General features: G+C 44.3%; 2 protein-coding genes across 2 annotated transcripts in view; one reads left to right on the top strand and one right to left on the bottom strand.

Annotated features, from left to right (window-relative positions):
* The window catches only part of LOC109887703 (PH domain leucine-rich repeat-containing protein phosphatase 2), a 51,749-nt gene extending 33,641 nt beyond the window's left edge, over positions 1 to 18,108 (top strand). The window contains exons 9-19 of the mRNA XM_020479011.2: positions 1,730 to 1,932; positions 2,055 to 2,115; positions 3,840 to 3,935; positions 4,665 to 4,820; positions 5,738 to 5,938; positions 6,170 to 6,332; positions 8,682 to 8,812; positions 8,986 to 9,099; positions 9,918 to 10,112; positions 10,618 to 10,849; positions 11,016 to 18,108. Of these exons, the coding sequence (XP_020334600.2) occupies positions 1,730 to 1,932; positions 2,055 to 2,115; positions 3,840 to 3,935; positions 4,665 to 4,820; positions 5,738 to 5,938; positions 6,170 to 6,332; positions 8,682 to 8,812; positions 8,986 to 9,099; positions 9,918 to 10,112; positions 10,618 to 10,849; positions 11,016 to 12,305 (2,842 nt within the window). The 3' untranslated portion in view covers positions 12,306 to 18,108. The remainder of the gene's footprint in view (positions 1 to 1,729; positions 1,933 to 2,054; positions 2,116 to 3,839; positions 3,936 to 4,664; positions 4,821 to 5,737; positions 5,939 to 6,169; positions 6,333 to 8,681; positions 8,813 to 8,985; positions 9,100 to 9,917; positions 10,113 to 10,617; positions 10,850 to 11,015) is intronic.
* A 558-nt stretch (positions 18,109 to 18,666) lies between these two features.
* Positions 18,667 to 19,492, bottom strand: LOC109874596 (MARVEL domain-containing protein 3-like). The gene has a single exon (XM_020466584.2). The coding sequence runs from the start codon at positions 19,033 to 19,035 to the stop codon at positions 18,766 to 18,768; it is 270 nt and encodes an 89-aa protein (XP_020322173.2). The 5' UTR covers positions 19,036 to 19,492; the 3' UTR covers positions 18,667 to 18,765.
* Positions 19,493 to 20,677: the final 1,185 nt, after the last annotated feature.

Here is a 20,677-nt window from a genome sequence, read left to right as displayed (position 1 = left end):
CTCTCTTGCGCCCTCTCTCTTTCTCTACCTCACCTTGAGAATGAGTTATTGGGTGGAGGGATGGGCTGGATTTATGGGGGCTGGGTGCTTGCAGGATTAGGAGGCCAGTTGGGTTCATAAAAGGGAGAGGAGAGGTACTGCAGAGTGAGATCAGATAAGGGAGACACACGGGGCCAGTCTGGAACTCATCAGCCAGGCAAAGAGGATGGACTACTGCTCTGCTCCACTCCTCACCTGAACTGGCCTCTGGTTTGGAGGAAGAGCACCAATACCTTTTTTCTAGTTGCTGACTATATTCTGTCTTGTCTGTCTGCGGTCAACATTCTAACCCAGTGTTCTGTTTGTCTGAAGCCAGTGCTTTAACATCATGTTGTGGCTAATATCTCAATTCTATGTGTCCTGAGTCCTGTGTGTTAATTAAGCAATAAGGTCCGAGGGGGTATATATGGCCAATATACCACGGCTAAGGGCTGTTCTTAGGCACGACTCATTGGATACAGACCTTAGCCGTGGTATATTGGCCATATACTACAAATCCCGAGGTGCCTTATTGCTATTATAAACTGGTTACGATCATAGTTAAAGCAGTAAAAATAAATGTTTTGTCATACCCGTGGTATTCCACCGCTGTCAACCAATCAGCATTCAGGGCTCGAACCACCCAGTTTATAATGCTGTTTATACCATGGTATTGTTGAATACTCATTTCTGATTGGCTTGAAGGGCATTCTAAAGTGTGCATAATTTCCCTATAACGCACGGTATATCAGCAGGGTAGAATTCAATGGCTATAGTTCATACATGTTCTATGTTTGAGCTGCTTTTGAAAGCAAAGTCAAATTGAGAAAATTTAACAATGTCAATAATGAACACTTCTAGTGGTAAATGTGTTAAATTATAGTATTATTGTGGTATAAAAGGGATAATAAACTCAGGGCTCTGTGTTCTCTGGAAAATGCAACTCCGTGGACGGTCAGTTGGAACACACCTTTCACGTCGTGAATGCATAGCCCCTTGTTGATTTTCCCTTACGTACTGTATGAGGCCTGGGTGTTAATTATGTGTACCGTATGAGGCCTGGGTGTTAATGCTGTGTACCGTATGAGGCCTGGGTGTTAATGCTGTGTACCGTATGAGGCCTGGGTGTTAATGCTGTGTACAGTATGAGGCCTGGGTGTTAATGCTGTGTACAGTATGAGGCCTGGGTGTTAATGCTGTGTACCGTATGAGGCCTGGGTGTTAATGCTGTGTACAGTATGAGGCCTGGGTGTTAATGCTGTGTACAGTATGAGGCCTGGGTGTTAATGCTGTGTACAGTATGAGGCCTGGGTGTTAATGCTGTGTACAGTATGAGGCCTGGGTGTTAATGCTGTGTACCGTATGAGGCCTGGGTGTTAATGCTGAGTACAGTATGAGGCCTGGGTGTTAATGCTGTGTACAGTACGAGGCCCTGGGTGTTAATGCTGTGTACCGTATGAGCCCTGGGTGTTAATGCTGTGTACCGTATGAGCCCTGGGTGTTAATGCTGTGTACAGTATGAGGCCTGGGTGTTAATGCTGTGTACCGTATGAGGCCTGGGTGTTAATGCTGTGTACAGTACGAGGCCCTGGGTGTTAATGCTGTGTACCGTATGAGGCCTGGGTGTTAATGCTGTGTACCGTATGAGGCCTGGGTGTTAATGCTGTGTACCGTATGAGGCCTGGGTGTTAATGCTGTGTACTGTAAGCAGGCTGAACGGTCTGCGCTGGGTGAAGAGTGAGGCCCTGGAGGCAGTGAAGCAGGTGACCCAGCTGGACCTGAGGGACAACCACTTGGCCACCCTGGACCTGAGCTCCATCTGCAGCCTGGAAATCCTGCACTGTCAGAGAAACCAGCTGAGGGCGCTAACGCTGAGTGGCTTCACCCTGCGCACGCTCCACGCCAGCAGCAACCGTGAGTGGAGCAACTCCCTCCCTGGTCCTGTCTCTCCAGGCCCTCTACCACTGTTACTGTTACATAATGCATATAGCCATCACTAGCTTGGCTGCTGATCACTGCTTTTCCTCTACTCACAGGCCTGACCACAGTCAACATCTACCCGGTACCCAACCAGCTGACACAGATGGACTTATCACGGTGAGTGCTGTCTGGCCAGGGCCAATCAGTAAGGAAGAGGTGTTAATAATGTTATTAATCCATCAACATTCTTCTTGTCATGAACTTGGTATATTGGTACCTTTTTTCATATACTGTGCTTTCGGGAAGTTTCCAGACCCCTTTTCACTTTTCCACATTTGGTTACATTACTGCCTTATTCTAAAATTGATTAAATAAAACATTTTTCGTCATCAATCTACACACAATACCCCATAATGACAAAGCAAAAGCAGGTTTTTAGCAATTTTAGCAAAAGTATACAAAATAAAAAACGAATACCTTATTTACTTAAGTATTCAGACCGATTGCTATTAGACTCGAAATTGAACTCCGGTGCATCCTGTTTCCATTGATCACCCTTGAGATGTTTCTACAACTTGTTTGAATTCTACCTGTGGTAAATTCAATTTATTGGACATGATTTGGAAAGGTACACCTGTCTATATAAGGTCCCACAGTTGACAGTGCATGTCATAGCAAAAACCAAGCTGTGAGGTCGAAATAATTATAGATAGAGCTCCGAGACAGGATTGTGTCGAGGGGGAAGGGTACCAAAACATTTCTGCAGCATTGAATGTCCCCAAGAACACAGTGGCCTCCATCATTCTTAAATGGAAGAAGTTTGGAACCACCAAGACTCCCCCTAGAGCTGGCTGCCCGACCAATTTGAGCAATCTGGGGAGAAAGGCCTTGGTCAGGGAGGTGACCAATAACCCAATGGTCACTCTGAAAGTGCTCCGGAGTTCCTCTGTAGAGATGAGAGAACCTTCCAGAAGGGCAATCATCCCTGCAGCACTCTACCCATCAGGCCTTTATGGTAGAGTGGCCAGATGGAAGCCACTCCTTAGTAAAAGGAACATGACAGCCCGCTTGGAGTTTGCCAAAAGGAACCTAAAGGACTCTCAGACCATTAAAAACAAGATTCTCTTGTCTGATGAAACCAAGATTTTTTTTTTAAATGGCCTGAATGCCAAGCATCATGTCTGGAGGTAACCCGGCACCATCCCTACGGTGAAGCGTGGTGGCAGCATCATGCTGTGTTGATGTTTTTCAGCGTCAGGGACTTGGACACTAGTCAAGATCGAGGGAAAGATGAACGGAGCAAAGAGAGATCCTTGATGAAAACCTGCTCCAGAGCAATCTGTACCACAGGCTGGGGTGAAGGTTCACCTTCCAACAGGACAATGACACTAAGCACACAGCCAAGGCAACGCAGGAGTGGCTTCGGATAAGTCTATGAATGTCCTTGAGTGGCCCAGCCAGAGCCCACACTTGAACCGATCAAACATCTCTGGAGAAACCTGAATAGCTGTGCAGCAACGCTCCACACCCAACCTGACAGAGCTTGAGAGGATCTGCAGAGAAGAATGGGAGAAACTCTGCAAATACAGGTGTGCCAAGCTTGTAGCGTCATACCTAAGAAGACTTGATGCTGTAATCGCTGCCAAAAGTACTGAGTAAAAGGTCTGAATACTTGTAAATGTGATATTTCAGTTTTTTGCTGTCTTTATGGGGTGTTGCGTGCATATTGATGAGGGGGAACAAAACAATTTAACCAATTTTAGAATAAGGCTGTAACGTAACAAAATGTGGAAAAAGTCAAGGGGTCTGAATACTTTCCAAATGCACTGTATATGTACAGTTGGAGGTAAAAAGGTCTTATCCCCTCTGACCACTGTGTTGACTGTGACCTCTGTGAAAAGGAACCTGCTGGAGTACCTTCCAGACTGGGTGTGTGACAGTAGGAAGGTGGAGGTGCTGGACGTTACACACAACTTCCTGTCTGAACTACCAGCCAGGTTAGTCTCCCTACGAGGACTAGTTCATACTTCTCAAACTCCTCACTTCCAACTCGTCTAGTTATTCATATAAAGATGTTCTAAACATGCATAATTGTTAAGGTAGATTAAAGGCTGTTACTTTGTCCATCATGTTGTGCTATATGTTTAACCTGTCCACCTCGTATCATCCGGATTTGGCTTTTAAACATTCTGAAATTATTATTAGGATGAGCACCATATTTATCTGATTAACATTGGGCATCATTTAGCCAATGTCCAGCCAGAAATAACTGTCCCTAAAACATCAGCAGATGTGTTGACAGTCAGCTGATGAGAGGATTGAATTGGCTGTGTGAAGCCAACGTACGGCTTGTCGTCTTTCTGTCAGCAGACTGTGATCTCAGTATGGTGATGCTGGAGCACTCCACTCAAAGCAACCATCATTTAACGTTACCCTTTAACACAACTATATTTGCATTTGAATAGACCAAAGCCGTCGCAAACAAGATAATATTCGTCTTGACGGCGTAGCTGCAGATGAGACCTCTGTTATTCTTTCTGGAGTAAATTGTGCTGTGTTGGTATCTTTAGGCTGCCAAGTTGAAAAAGACGTTGATGGATTTGTTGGCTGTGGAGTTTCTCTACCTCACGATTTCCCCCAGTTTCAGAAGTGATCAAATTCACAGCAGAAGATGTTCTCTCTCTCTTTAGCTCTTTCTCTCTTTTTTTCATCTCCCTCTCCGTTAGACTACTCAGCAGCCTGAGTCTGAGGAAGCTGCTGGCTGGGAACAATAGGCTCCAGAGACTGCCTGACCTACTTGACCACGTCCCCCTGGAAGTACTCGACCTCCAGCACAACAAGCTAGGCGAGCTCCCGGAGAGCCTCTTCTACAAGGCCTTAAAGTGGGTCAATCCCCCTTCCTCTCTCTCTTCACACCACCCTCTCTCCTACCCTTTGGTGTTTGTCCTCTCTCTCCCTCTCTCTGCCTCTCTCTCCATTCCTGACAGGTGTTTTGAAGGCTGCAGCTGATGCTCCGTCTCCCCTGGGCCCGAGGACGCTACTACTGCTGCTTTAAACCCCGGAGCAGCAGTGGCCCTGTGCCTCTATTCAACCACAACAACCAATTAAAAGACAAAACAGGATCAGGCATATTGAAATTAAACACTGCCCTACAGTACATCCTCCTTACATCATGCAGTAGAAATACAGTATAAATATTTGATGGGGTTGATGTATCTAGCTTAAATTGGTTTGCAGTCTGTAAGAGATGTCTTACTTCACGTAGGTATGTGATGGCCCTGGTTAGCTGCTCCAGTAGAGGTGGACTGACTGGGTCCCCTGGGCTCTGTCTGCCAGGCTCTGGAGGGTGTGGTTCTGTGGACCAGTCAGAGTCGGACTGTAACGTGAGCCCCCCCCCCCTCCACCAACAGTCTGACGCTCTACCGTTTCCTGGGCACCCATTAGGCCTGGCCTACTCTACTCTGTCTCCCGTGCTGAGACATCGAGCGCCAGTATGACGGCTGTAAAGTGCCTCATTGGTCAACAACATTTTTAGAAGAGCCACCACTAGAAGATGTATTCTTATTGATTTTCTCCCTGTCATCCTTTATCTGAATCTGTTTTGTTAAAGGAAATTTATGGACAGAGTGTTGGTAACAAGAGCATTTAACTATCCTCTGTCATAACAGCTTTAAGAGGAAGTTCTGTCTAAATCATCTGATGTTGACTTGATATTACACATTTACATCACTTGTATCACTGGCAATTAATTTTAGGTTCTTTCCTATTTACATACATCGCTCTCTGCTCCTCCTCCTAGCCTAAAGTACCTGAACGTGTCAGCCAATGCCCTGGAGATAATTCCCCCCAGCAGCCAATCAGAGGAGAGCCTCAGCACTCTCCAGGAACTGTACCTGACGGGGAACAAACTGAATGAGAACTGTGCTGCCCTGCTGGTGGGACACCAGAACCTCAGAGTCCTGCACATGGCCTACAACCAGCTGCTCTCTTTCCCTGCCAGGTAACCAACTCCAAACCCAGGTATACTGCCTTCATACAGTACCTATCAAGAATGGAAATGCCTTCAATCAGTGGACATATTCTACACAGGGAGTTAACCACTGCTTTAGAGATTGCGTCTCTAGACATAAAATGTTCTCTATTGCTCCTAATATACTGTAGCTATTCTCTAGATCTGATATGAGCTATTGTTCTGTGGTGGAGACGTCTCTATACTGCTCTGTGTGTGCAGTAAACTGAGTAAACTGGAGCTGCTAGAGGAGCTGAATCTGAGTGGCAACAAGCTGAAGACCATCCCCTCCACTGTTTCCAGCTGTAAGAGGCTACACACCCTCATAGCACACTCCAACCACATCAGTGTGTTCCCCGAGATCCTCAACCTGCCAGAGATCAAGGTCAGTTTCACTCATATCTGTTTATATTAGGGCTGTCCCCGACTAAAAAAAAAATAAATAATAATATTGGTTGCCCGAGAGTCGATCGATTGGTTGAAATATTGAAATGTATTTTTCCATATATAGACACACACACTAATAAAATCAACTACATTTGCACTGAGCTTGTATGTTGCTTTAAGCCCACTGTTTGATTAAATAATTAAGACACACAAATGACTCGAAAGATCCCGATGGTCACACTGTGTCAAAAAGAAATGACCGCGAGTACCTGTGCGACTGGTGCAGAAAAAAGGCACCACAGCACAGCAAGTGTTTATTGCGCTGTCCATGCTGAAGCTGCAACATAATTATCCATTCATTATTAGCCATTATCTGTTTCTGACTGAAAAGTTCTGTTACTGAGATTTCTAATTTGTTTAGGAAAATCATTCCCTATTCCTTCAACCCTTCTCTCTTTACGTGAAACATGCATTCATCACATGTGACCAATAGGGTCACATACTTGTTTTTATAATGATGATCATAATGATAATTATAACAATAAGAAGGAAATCAAGGTGGGTATAGGAGCGAGAGCTAGGTGCATATTGTGTGTGACAAACAGGTGCTGTTAGATTACAATATAATTTTTCTGCCTGTTTGGAACAGTGTGAACAACACTAAATACATTAAGTAATACCGGTCTGTACTAACCCCACAAAATTGTAAAGCCTAAATTACAGCATAGCAAAGATTAAAAACAGACGAATCTGTGAAATTGCTTTATCAGACATTTTGCTGTTGCATGAGGCTTGGTGTTCACAGAATCAGTAGGCTGTTAAACACTCAAACAGGCAACAGAAGCAGGATCTGTCTTATTTCTGTAGATATACACTACCGTTCAAAAGTTTGGGGTCACTTAGAAATGTCCTTGCTTTTGAAAGAAAAGCAACTTTTTTGTCAATTTAAAATAACATCAAATTGATCAGAAATACAGTGTAGACATTTGTTAATGTTGTAAATGTCTATTGTAGCTGGAATATCTACATAGGCGTACATAGGCCCATTATCAGCAACCATCACTCCTGTGTTCCAATGGCACGTTGTGTTAGCTAATCCAAGTTTATAATTTTAAAAGGCTAATTGATCATTAGAAAACCCTTTTGCAATTGTTAGCACAGCTGATTAAAGAAGCAATACAACTGGCCTTCTTTAGACTAGATGAGAAACAAAGAACTTTCTTCTGAAACTCGTCAGTCTATTTTTGTTCTGAGAAATGAAGGTTATTCCATGCAAGAAATAGCCAAGAAACTGAAGACCTGTGTACTACTCCCTTCACAGAACAGCACAAACTGGCTGTAACCAGAATAGAAAGAGGAGTGGGAGGCCCCTGTGCACAACTGAGCAAGAGGACAAGTGAATTAGTGTCTAGTTTGAGAAACAGATGCCTCACAAGTCCTCAACTGGCAGCTTCATTAAATAGTACCTGCAAAACACCAGTCTCAACGTCAACAGTGAAGAGGCGACTCCGGGATGCTGGCCTTCTAGGCAGAGTTCCTCTGTCCAGTGTCTGTGTTCTTTTGCCCATCTTAATCTTTTCTTTTTATTGGCCAGTCTCAGATATGGCTTTTCTTTACAACTCTGCCTAGAAGGCCAGCATCCCAGAGTCAACAAAAAAAGTAGCTTTTCTTTAAAAAACAAGGACATTTCTAAGTGATCCCAAACTTTTGAAGGGTAGTGTATGTGGATGATTTGTAAAGAGATTTGACAGGTAAGATGTGGTTTCCTCTCTCCTCAAATAGTTTTTTGACAATTAGGCTTAGGCAAGGGCTGTTTCCTCATCTCTGCTTCTGCTGGCTCTGCCACATTGTTTTCAATCCCATTATGCTGGTTAACTTTGCTATTATGCACATAGCAACATAGGGAAAGGTGTCAATTCTATGGCGCACTGAAGGTTATGTTTCAGAACCGCGGACAGTGACCGTATCCAATGTGGGATCAAGCGCATTTGTTATTAAATAATATTCGATTTATTAGTGTTGTACCGTTATTTTTACATACTATAACCATATACAATTTCAGTATCACATGTCTTAGAGTGATGGACTGTGCCATCCCCGTGGCCTCCGCAATGGATTAGTCCACTGAGACAGGTGTCTTGTGCACTGTTCGACTAAAGAAATCTCGGTTAACGAACAATCGACCAGTCGACTAAACGGCGTCAGTCCTAGTTTGTGTTTTGTTTATGCATATGTCTTTTAGATGTGTATGTCTTTTTTACAATGTTGTACCGTGTAACAGTGTGTTATCTTCTCCCTCGTGTGTGTGTGTGTGTGTGTGTGTGTGTGTGTGTGTGTGTGTGTGTAGCTGGTGGACTTGAGCTGTAATGAGCTGACTGAGATCCTACTGCCAGACTCTCTAACGGCCACCCTGCACGAACTGGACCTGACTGGCAACAGCAGCCTCTTGCTGGAGCACAAAACACTCAACCTGTTCAGGTGACACACAGAGACCACAGTGTCACACTGCACAATATAGTATCAGACCGCTGGTGTACTTAGATAAGATATGTGATAAATAATATTACCTGTGCTACGGTGTGAATTATGGTTCGGTTCAGTGCGTAATGAGGTAATGCCCCCCCCCCACCTCTTTGTGTGTCTCTCCTCAGTCATATCACCACCCTGAAGCTGGACCAGAAGCCAGCCATGACAGCCGGGGACTCCCTGGGCTCCTCCACCCTGTGGAACCACGGCTACTCTGAGATGAGCGGACAGAGGAACAAGTGAGCAGAAGGGAGGGAGGGAGGAGGGCTGAGGGAGATAATTACATTATGAGACAGTGAGTGAGCATGTATGCGAGAGAGCATCATAAAGTGTATTTTGCCTGAGTGAAGCTCTAATTCATGACAATCTGATGAGAGGGTATAAATGGGATTATGAGATCACGTGTGGTTTTAGAGCGTCTTTAAGAAGCATTTCCTTTTTCAGGGAATCGCTGTGAGCAGCACTACATTAAATGGTCTGAGAAGAGGATGTGCTTCTCATAGTCCATATCAGCCCGTTTCTTTTCTGCTCTGCCTCTTGGCTGGCATCCTATTTTAAACCCTACCCGGGACTATCATATGCATGTATGGAGGAGTTACTTAGTTATCTAACTGTACAGCCCCAGCACAGCTTCCACTGCCTGGGTGAACGTCTGTTGGGCCTGGCATCTAGGCCCCTGGGCAGCGGATCTTGTTTAATAGTAGGGAAGGCGGTGAAGCCTAATACTTCCTGTGGATACAATGGGTATAAAGCAGTGTCCCCTGCATCATTGATGGGGGCCCAGTTTGCCTGGCTGCTGCCCTAACAGGGCCTCACAGGGTCATGACCACCACAGTGTCACAGGGGGCCGTGTCTGGTGTCACACTCAGCCCCTGCTGCCTCCGTAGGAAAAGGCTCTGTCTCAATGTGTTCAAGTATAGATGAGTTATTCCTGTTTGGCTTTAATTTGAGGAAGATTGTATAACGGGATTTACACACAAAATGTAACCACATTTTGTTTCCACTTTTTGTGTTTATCTTATCTATACATACGGTATTTTCTCTTCCTTGGGGACAGGTTGTGTGTGTCTGTGCTGGCAGTGGACCGCTTTGGGGATAGTGTTGAGGCGGCCTATGGCGTCTTCGACGGAGACCGCAATGAGGAAGTTCCTCGTCTGCTGCAGTGTACCATGGGAGATGTGCTGTCGGAGGAGCTGCTGCATTCCAGTGTAGACAGTGTGTACATGAGTAACACCTTCCTCACCTCACATAGGTATGAGCATCATGCATTCACAGACACACACCCATTTTGCTTGTATTACTCTAATACAAGCCAAATGTAGGCAAATTTCAGTATTCTATGAATCAGGGGCGTAACTTTGGTTTTTGAAGTGTGTGTGGGGGGGGGGGGGGGGCATTATTATTATTATTAATAATTTAAAAAATTATCCAGTTGGATAAACACTCCAAACAACCTACCCGACCGCTCCAGGCGTCCGCATGGTCCTAAAGCACACTATTGCCTCGTTCTTAACATGTCCCCCTCTGTCCCAATGAAACTTGCGCCCGTGCTATAAATTACTGTTGGCTCTTAGTACAATTGTAGGCTTGTCTTCCCTATCCCATGTTCATTTACATTTGATTAGCTAGTAATTAACATATGCAAATAACAACGTAATGAATATTCATAATGGTCTACTTTTAATGTTTATTTAACAAAGAAGCTAGCTAATTGCAGGGCATGTGCTGATAGTTGCATTCTGTGATGTATGATGCAGGAAACTGGGCATGGCTGGTCAGAAGCTGGGTGCATCTGCCCTGCTCTGCTACATCCACCACGAGCCGTCGGAGCTGGGCAGCTACTTCAGCCTGACGGTGGCCAACGTGGGCAGCTGCCAGGCGGTGCTGTGTCGAGATGGCCAGCCCGTGCCCCTCTCCAAGGTCTTCAGCCTGGAGCAGAGCACTGAAGAGATGGACAGGGTCAAACTCAGCAAGGCGATCATCACTGAGGTACTGTGGGGAGTCAGGCGTGTGTGAATGCACATCTTTGTGAGGGCCTTTGTGTTCATTAAGATCTACTTGTTAGTTAATGTTTGATGTGATGCCTTGTGCTCAGAGGTATTCATTTGTATTCAAAGTGCAGAGCTGAGTCCCCTCCTGTGTTATTGTGTTGCAGGATAACAAGGTGAGTGGAGTGACATGCTGCTCTCGCCTGTTGGGATGCTCTTATCTGTCTCCCTGGGTGCTGCCCAAGCCATGGGTGTGCACCGAGCCCCTGTGTTCCCAAGATGACTTCCTGATCCTGGGGAACCGGGCGCTGTTTGAGAAGGTGTCCTACCAGGAGGCCGTGTGCACTGTGCAGGCCGTGAGGGACCCCCGCGCAGCTGCCAAGAAGCTCTGCACGCTGGCCCAGAGCTACGGCTGCCGGGACAATGTGGGGGCGGTGGTGGTGTCCCTGCACATCGGGGAGGACAGCTGTACCTGTGAGCCCCCTCACGCCAGTACTGGTACTGAACCCCGGGGACCCCCTCCAACACCCCTCCCCGTCACTGCTCCCCCAGGGGACCCGGCCACACCCTCCTCCAGCAGTGGCATTGCCTCAGAGTTCAACAGCGAGACTTCGGCCTCGGAGGTGGGGAGTGAGGCGGGCTCCACGGCCTCTGACGAGCACCCCTCTGGCCCCACGGTCCGACCTGAGAGGCGCTGTAGCATCCACCCTGCAGCCACGCTCTGTGCCCCTGCGGGACCTGGCTCAGCTGGGGTAGGGGGGCCCCACCAAGTCCTGTTCCAGCGCCAGCCCTCCTGTACCCCCTTCTCCAGTAACCAGTCTGACAACGGGCTGGACAGTGATGACGAGGCTCCACTAGAGGGGGTCATCTCCAACGGGAGCAAGCTGGAGGTGGAGGTGGACATCCACTGCTGTGCTTTCCAGATCCGTTCTGGGCCAGCCGCGAGCCCAAAGGACCACAACCTGGACAAGACACGCTCAGACTACCCCAACGGAAAGATGCGTCGTCAGAACAGTGTGGTGGTGTCAGCCACTAACGGCTGCCTGCTGGCCGTGTGTGGCAGGGAGATGTCCGACCTGAAGAAGTCCCCCTCCACCTCCAGCCTCTTTGGGAAGAAGCTCTCCAACGGCTCCGTGGTGGCCCCGGAAGATAGCCACAACCTCATCGAGGTAGCCGTGGAGGCCCCTAAGAAGAAGTCTGGTTACTTCACTGCCCCTGCCCAGCAGGACCCCGAGGACCAGCTGGTAGTGCCTCCCAGTCTAGAGCAGGATGTTAGGGAACAGCTGAGGGGCCAGAGCCCTATGGTCCCTGGACCTCCACCTCCTTTCACACCACCCTCCATCAGAGACCCTGTGTGGGACCACCCCCACCCCCCTGCTCCCATGCTGCCCCAGCGGGACCTCGCCCCCAACCCTATCCCTGCCCTACAGCAGGAAGTCTATGATACTGCCCTCTAGAGGGGGCCAGAGCACAGTGCAACCCTGTGGTAGTCCTGTGACAGTGCCATACCAGGGGGGCAGAGGAGGTCTCTCTGGCACAGGTGGGATATTCCAGTTCAAGTTTCCATTCAGCTCTGTCATGAAGACATGTGGGGCCTTGACTGTTCACACATGAATGCGTTACGTCACGTTAGACGTAGAGAGGTGCTTAGCTAACTGTCTGATGAACCTGGTGGAACTGTCTGAGTATCAGAGCTGAACAGGCACTGAAATCACCACCCATGAAGAGGTTGTGAAAAGAAGGGGGCCACCGGAGGCCAAAATACCCCAGCCTGAACTAGAATACCTCATGCGTTTTAGACTGCAGAACTTGTTTGCAACATTTCCCTTTACTTGGAAGGAAGGTCAAGTAATGAAACAGTAGAAGAATCCCTTTGAGTGCGTTATCATTCCATTGCTGGGGGCTGCAGGGGCTCCTAGATCCCAGGGACAAGTCCTGCGACCAAAAGGTGAAAAAGTGCCTACTGTAGATGACTCAGCCCCAGATGTCCCTGCCTCCCTGCCTGTGTGTGTGTGTGTGTGTGTGTATGGAGGGGAGGGGGGTTGGGGTGGGGACATCAGTATTAACCCTGGAGGAGGACGTCACTGTGTGACAGCGTCCTCCAGGGGCCACCAATGGTACAGCCACTTCTCTCTATATATCTCGCTCTCGCTCTCTTGCGCTTGCTCTCGCTATCTGACTGCACAATGGCAGCCGACATGGCTGTCAGGACTGGAAACTGGGCTGACTGGCCTTACTCTGGTACGAGGATTCAGACTGTATGCTAGAGGCAAGTAGGAACATAACAGCAGATGATAAAAAAACGAACAGAATTTTCATTTACTAATAAAACTAAGATGTGACCCTTTCTATCTACACCATAATCCTCTATATGGGAAATACAGTTAGTATCTATAGACACATTTAGTCTGAGCAGTGTAGTGCAGAACCACATCGTGGTGTAATCACAAGGCCAGCTTGGCCTAGTCCCAGCATCAGGATGCGTATCCATTTGGAAACCATTGAAGCCTTGCTGGGAGGAATAATACAGAAAATAATGTTCAAAAATAGCATCAAGATCTCATAAAAAGGCAAACGCAAAATAACATGACAGTGCATTGCTCACGTGTACAGAACCAATATAGGATACTGCTTCAAAACCATTATTGTAACACTGTATCGGTGACAATGCATGGTCAGCAAATTTTAACAGAACATTTTATATTAATTATGTTTTATGGGCAACATGAATGGTGACGACAAAGGCAAAACAATCGTTTACAGTGTTCATATCTCAGACGCTACAATGCACACTAGATACTGTACAGTAATCATTACATATGATGGGTGAAAAAACATGTTCTTCACATATCGAGTGCCATCATTTAAGGAGTCCAGATACTGTGAGGTGTGTAGCCCCTTTTTTCTTTAGTTTTTCTAGTTTCATGTTTGTTGTACCCAGGAAATTGTGCAAAATCTCTGCAGCGACCAACATATCGAAAGTGTTTTTTAAGGTTTGGGAATCATTCTGTTCCCATCATTCCATTAGCTTCACAGTCAACTGAACAAAATATCCATGAGTAGTGTACTAAAATGAGGATGTAACATGGTATATTATTTTACATGTATATTTAAAGTATGTATGTTGTGAAATGTATGTGTACTATTTGATACAAAGATAGTTTGCATAATTCCTTTGGAGCGTGTAGATATATCTGGTTGATGCTCTTCAATTTAAGTCAGTGACCAGAGAGAGAGCGTAAAAATAATGATTTACTCCTTGAAATAATTAGATATTTCATTCTCATAGATCTAGTGACAGATTCAATAAGGGTTTGTGGGACATCTGGTGGTGATAACTATGAATTGCCTCAGATGTTAGTTATATATCAGTGAATATCACCAGTGTACTGTACGACCACTACCACCTTCTGTATAACAGATTCAGAACAAGCACAGTGTGTTTTGGTTGGCAGGACAGAAAAGCTCATTGTTGTGTTGGTGACAATAAGTGCTGGTTTGAGTAAGAGGGGGTGGTGTGAAGCTCACATGAGTGGCAACACCAAATCAATTCAACAGGTGTATGCTAGAGGCAAGTAGATGGGGTATTGTGAAGGAACAACGGTTCAAGGGGCATGTAGGACACCTGACCTAATGCTGAGGAGGACGTTATCTTACTCTTCTTTCACTTTGTGGAGACGAGCCTTTGTCTGCTCCATATGTTCCATAGCTGTCAGAGGACCTTTGGTTAATACCATCCAACCAATGAGAAACATCATCTGATAAACCCATTTTATGTGGAATTTTAGCAAAAATCTACAATATACAATACTCTAATCTACAAATCAACTCACCGGAGCTAATGATTGCATCCTTCTCAAATTTGTGTCCTGGGATAATGCAGATGTGGGTTCAAGTATTGACTATTTTGACACACAAAATAAAAACACAGGTATTCTTATGTATTGGGTCAATGAGACATTAACTTAGACATTACATATCCACCTCACTGGATAATGAAGTGATGACATCACAATGAGCAAAGCACGTTTGTGTCATGAAAAGAGTGAAAAAAAGTATTGCGTGTAAGCCATTAATTTTGCATCACAATTTGAGTTCAGACTTTATTTGTGGCATTTGCTAATGGTTTTAGTGTTGCTGAGCTATGGAGTGGTCCACAGTATGGCCCTGTCTTTTATCTGTCATAGACATGGTGAAATATGTCAGTCATAGACATTGCTTTGAATAAAGGCATCCGCATAATATGGGTCAGTAAACTGTGAATATGACATTTCTATAAAGTTGCACTTGTGCTCCGGCGATGTTAGAGGATAAGATACTGCTAATTGACTCATCATTGATTTTACATAGCTGCAGACCAAAATCTATCCCCCTTCCCCCTTGTGCCAAACTGCCTAACCCATTCTAGAGAGGACAACAGTCTGACTTAGTAAGAAGGGGCTTGTGGTCTGACTAAAGAATGACCAGGATGTGTTCCTAGATGCCACTGTGCTTAGCTAGCTACAACCCTCTATGCTTGTTCATAGCCTTATTGCAGTGCTGCCAGTCCTAATGATGATGGGGGCTGTCTTTCTGTTGGTTTTATTTCCTTTAGTGGAGCTGGTTTTGCCCTTTGACCTTACGTGGCAAGGTCAGGAGCATAGAACACCTAAAAATCCAATATTTTTTTCTCTGAATTGTAGAGGGAGCAAGGCAACATTTCAGTCCAGTAGAACAAGGCTTGGGACCAGAGGGGTGGATTCTAAAGGTTTAGTAGAATTGGCAGTATTTTAGATGCTCAAAAACCTCACAGCGGCTTCGAAATAGCTATTTACATTCTTAACGTTATCAACTGGAATGATTGGTTAATTTGCCTTTCTAAAGCCTGCGTGCTTATAATATGAGATGTATTACGTAAATTCACTTATTTTGTCCCAACTTCAGACAAAGTCTGCTCTTCAAAGGATCGAACACTGTTTAAAGCACTTTGTACATAGGGAGATGAATATATTCAAAGATTGATATTTGAGTATTATGTGAGTGATTTATCAAAAATGCACATTAACTCATAGGGCTTGAGTTGTCGTTGTTGTGGCTTCTGTCAGCCAAACTTATCATGTCTTCTCTAAGAGAAAGTATCCAATAGAAGTGCTAATAATTGTGAAGTGTGAGAGAATTACAAAACTGCTTTTTCTGGTGGATGCAAGTTTGTCTTTTAGCACAAAGATAGGCATTGTTCTTCCTTGTTCAAGTCTTAAGGCTTTTTTTGTATTGAGTCATTCTGCTTCCATGAGAGGAACAGCAGCTGGTGTTGAGGGGTAAAAGGTTGGCTCATTCTAGGGATGATAAGTGGCAGAAAGCAGGCCATTTGAATATTGCTTTGTTTGCTAATGGAAGCCACCTGCTGTGCCTCAGGTTGCAAAACAGGTACATGTCAGCACCACAGGTGTGGGTTTGCCCTCCACCCTGAAAACAAAAATAGCATTTCAGGACAGACTAAAGAAACAGATTTGAGCTTGCACACATTTGACATTTTCATATGGCATTTAAGTTGAGAACATAAGAACAGTATGAAGAAGTGATTGTCTTTGATGTGGTTGGTGGAACAAGAGAATTCAAAGTTCTCATAATCCTTTTAATGAACAGGAAGTTGGACTTCAAATACACTACACAATGTAGATGATTATGAACATGAATTCGATCACATCAAATATGCAACGTGTCACCTGTACATATTACTAACAGGTTACACACCTGACCTAAAAATAGGAGGATCCTTTTTTCTTAACTATGAAAATGAGTAGTAACCTAACATTCTTGTCTGTGTGCGCGTATGCATGTGTGTGTGAATCACGAAGTGCAGTGTTCTGCCATCGTGTGCGTTTTGACCTTTTGTCAACTCTCTTTCTGCGCAGTGATCCATGTAGAAAAGTTGATCAAGAGGCTCCATAATTGGGCCCTAGTTTGCCAAGTGAGGGCCAGCAAAACACTACTAAGCTCTGTGCGTCCCAAATGCACCCATGCTACGTGCTCTAGCAGCCAAAAATGCATTCCGTATGTCAGAACATGCATCTGCAGATCCTTAGCCAAGTATTATTTGCCATTTTATTTAGTCAACTCTCCCTTGTTTTTGTAAAGGACCAAAAAATGGACTCCTGCTAACAAGAGCTAGAAACAATATTGATTGAGAAGGTCATTAACCTAGATCGAGAAATAAATGTGCCTGTACATATGCAAACCGTACGTATTGCTACAGGAAGATGGGGCACAGAGTAACAGATCAAGGTGACATCACAAGGATGGCGAAGTATTCCCTTTAATTATTTAGTAGAGGAGATCAACTACTGTTCATGATCTGAGTGCACCATAATCCTATGTAAATACAGCGGAGTGTGTGTGTGAGACGGTATGCATATTTAAGTAGGTTATGGTGTCAATGCTTTTCTGATTCAGTTAATCCAATCTCTGTAAACACATTATAGGTTTTATTTCTCTTCACAGAGGGAGAACATGCTGCCTGCCTGTTTGTCATTGTGGTCTGAGTGAGAAAGTATGCACACGTGCATGCATGTGTTGCTATTATATTTAACAGAATGAATCTCCATTCTGTTGAATGATTATGGTGAACTCTGGAAAGAATCTGATATTGAGGATGTTCCAATTGTTTAACATGTGACCAAAGTAAACATTGTTTGATCTCACCTTTCTTTCTGTACTTTCTTTTCTAGAGATGCTTGAATATTTTCTCTCAATGCCAAGAAGCTGAGGTTTATTTTTGTACATTGTTTCATGCAAATGTATAGGTCCTTCTCCACTACAGAATCTAGAATAAAGGGATTCTATAGTATACTGTCACAGATTATTGTATTTTTATTTAAGATAATAATTCATGTATTTAATGTCTGAAGCATGCCATATATAAATGCATATAAAATATATACAGTCCTATGTGATTACTTTGTACATAATGTTAACATTATGTTTGTAAGCCAAGGCATTGTTTTGAATATCTGGAGCATATCTAATATTTTTGTTTATATTTTAGCATGCAGAAAACTGCTACATAGTTTCAGGATACCTTGTGTTTTATAATTTAGGAAAAGGACTAACCATGAGCACTTTTGCTGTTTGTCTGCCAGAATTGTACTCCTTAAAATTGAGTGGGCGATGGTTTATTATTTCATTTGAGATGCTGCTATGACTAGTTTTGAGCAGAAAAGCTGTATTTTTAATTAACTTTCAGCCAAGTAGCAATAAAAATTTATACTGTGAAAAACCTGGGCCTTGGTGCATTTCTATCGTTTCCCTACCTTCTGTTCCCCTCCGTTGTCTTTCTGATGATATTGTTGGCCAGACACTGTCCTCAGAAACACCATGGATTTGCTTCTAAGCTGCACTATGGAAACCGATTCAAAACCAAATGGAAGAAAAATTAGATCTTTATTGGATCAATTCAGGTAGATCCCTTCCCGTTCGCTTCCGTTTAAGAAGCTTTTTGCAACAGAATCGGCAGAATGAATACACCCCTGATCTCTTTGCTTTACTCCACACCAATAAAGATTTGTTTTCAGTCCCACAGACAATAACTATTCTTCAAGGTAAGATGGAGATATTCTAGGCAAGAGGGTTCATGAGGAAGAGAAATATCTGTTTAAGATTTTTATTAGTAAAGAATGTTTTTGACACTGTACATGTCTCACATCTGTAACATTTAGTAAAACAAGTGTGTGTTTAAAGTTTATAAAACTTTACAAAATTGCTCTTTTTACAGTTAAACACTTTTTTATTTTTTATTATTCACAGTTCATAAAAAATGCACTAATATTTATAGCTGTTTGACTGAATTTGATCTCAACCCTGCATTTGTATCCTTTATATTCACAGTGGGGGGTGAGCAAACCTGTTATAAGTTACCATCTTCCATTGCTCTCGGTCTCTTCATCTCACACACTGCCCTGAAAGCACGGATGGCCAAGACCATTCCGAGATGAAATCATTGACTCCAAGCACCTCGAAGAGGCCTCCAGCGATGTCTGCTCCATTGAGTGCACACGCAAAGCCCTGATGCCCTTTGCTCTTGTAGAGCACTTCCTTCTCCGTACAGATGGGCTTGTCGTAGGTCTCCTGCAGCTTGATGAAGTAGAAGACCAGGGCAGGGATGTAGCCCAGGCCGATCAGGAGGTTCACCAGGGCCTCACCCAGCAGCATAGGGGTCTAGCGGTAAGGGACTCTCAGGACCCCTAAACCTAGAGTGATGCAGGCATAAACCATCAGAGCCCCTCCACAGGCCATGCTGAAGATGTATGGAGGTAGCATGAGCTGGTGGAACAGTTTGTCCAGCTCCTTGACGGAGGGAGATAGAACATACAGTATGCCATAGTGTGAATTAAACATACATCATGGATGAACAACCAATTTGGAGAAAGAAACCAAATACAAAAACTAAACTAAACGTTAAGTAATACAGATATTATAACTCAAAACTCCAATCCCCTCATAAATACCCTGTACCCTCCGAGAGGGTGGTCATGTGGTTGGTTAGGTCATTCGTAACCTACCCAACTACATTCCTACTACAGGGGTGTAATCAGTAGTTCCAAAACGTTTTGCAACGACAATCATTTACGCCCTAAATTCTTGGTTATCTGCACGAACCCTGGCTAACAAGTTGAATCAGCAATACTAAATTGGGTTTAATTATTTATTTACTAAATACCTAACTCATTACACATACACATAATTAATCATAACTTGATTACAAATTACGTCATAAAGGAAAACGTCCCTCGCGGCAGAACGGATACAGTGCCTTGCGAAAGTATTCGGCCCCCTTGAACTTTGCGACCTTTTGCCACATTTCAGGCTTCAAACAAAAAGATAAAACTATTTTTTTGTGAAGAATCAACAACAAGCGGGACACAATCATGAAGTGGAACGACATTTATTGGATATTTCAAACCTTTTTAACAAATCAAAAACTGAAAAATTGGGCGTGCAAAATTATTCAGCCCCCTTAAGTTAATACTTTGTAGCGCCACCTTTTGCTGCGATTACAGCTGTAAGTCGCTTGGGGTATGTCTCTATCAGTTATGCACATCGAGAGACTGAAATTTTTTCCCATTCCTCCTTGCAAAACAGCTCGAGCTCAGTGAGGTTGGATGGAGAGCATTTGTGAACAGCAGTTTTCAGTTCTTTCCACAGATTCTCGATTGGATTCAGGTCTGGACTTTGACTTGGCCATTCTAACACCTGGATATGTTTATTTTTGAACCATTCCATTGTAGATTTTGCTTTATGTTTTGGATCATTGTCTTGTTGGAAGACAAATCTCCGTCCCAGTCTCAGGTCTTTTGCAGACTCCATCAGGTTTTCTTCCAGAATGGTCCTGTATTTGGCTCCATCCATCTTCCCATCAATTTTAACCATCTTCCCTTTCCCTGCTGAAGAAAAGCAGGCCCAAACCATGATGCTGCCACCACCATGTTTGACAGTGGGGATGGCGTGTTCAGGGTGATGAGCTGTGTTGCTTTTACGCCAAACATAACGTTTTGCATTGTTGCCAAAAAGTTCAATTTTGGTTTCATCTGACCAGAGCACCGTCTTCCACATGTTTGGTGTGTCTCCCAGGTGGCTTGTGGCAAACTTTAAACAACACTTTTTATGGATATCTTTAAGAAATGGCTTTCTTCTTGCCACTCTTCCATAAAGGCCAGATTTGTGCAATATACAACTGATTGTTGTCCTATGGACAGAGTCTCCCACCTCAGCTGTAGATCTCTGCAGTTCATCCAGAGTGATCATGGGCCTCTTGGCTGCATCTCTGATCAGTCTTCTCCTTGTATGAGCTGAG

Source organism: Oncorhynchus kisutch, linkage group LG3 (assembly GCF_002021735.2).
Source record: "Oncorhynchus kisutch isolate 150728-3 linkage group LG3, Okis_V2, whole genome shotgun sequence".
Lineage (NCBI taxonomy): Eukaryota > Metazoa > Chordata > Actinopteri > Salmoniformes > Salmonidae > Oncorhynchus > Oncorhynchus kisutch.
The sequence above is the reverse complement of the archived record's forward strand: the minus strand, read 5'-3'. Positions and strand labels throughout refer to the sequence as shown.

What these genes read in the sequence shown, in the direction of transcription:
- LOC109874596 (XM_020466584.2), bottom strand. Translation starts at nt 19,035, where the DNA reads ATGCTGCTGGGTGAGGCCCTGGTGAACCTCCTGATCGGCCTGGGCTAC.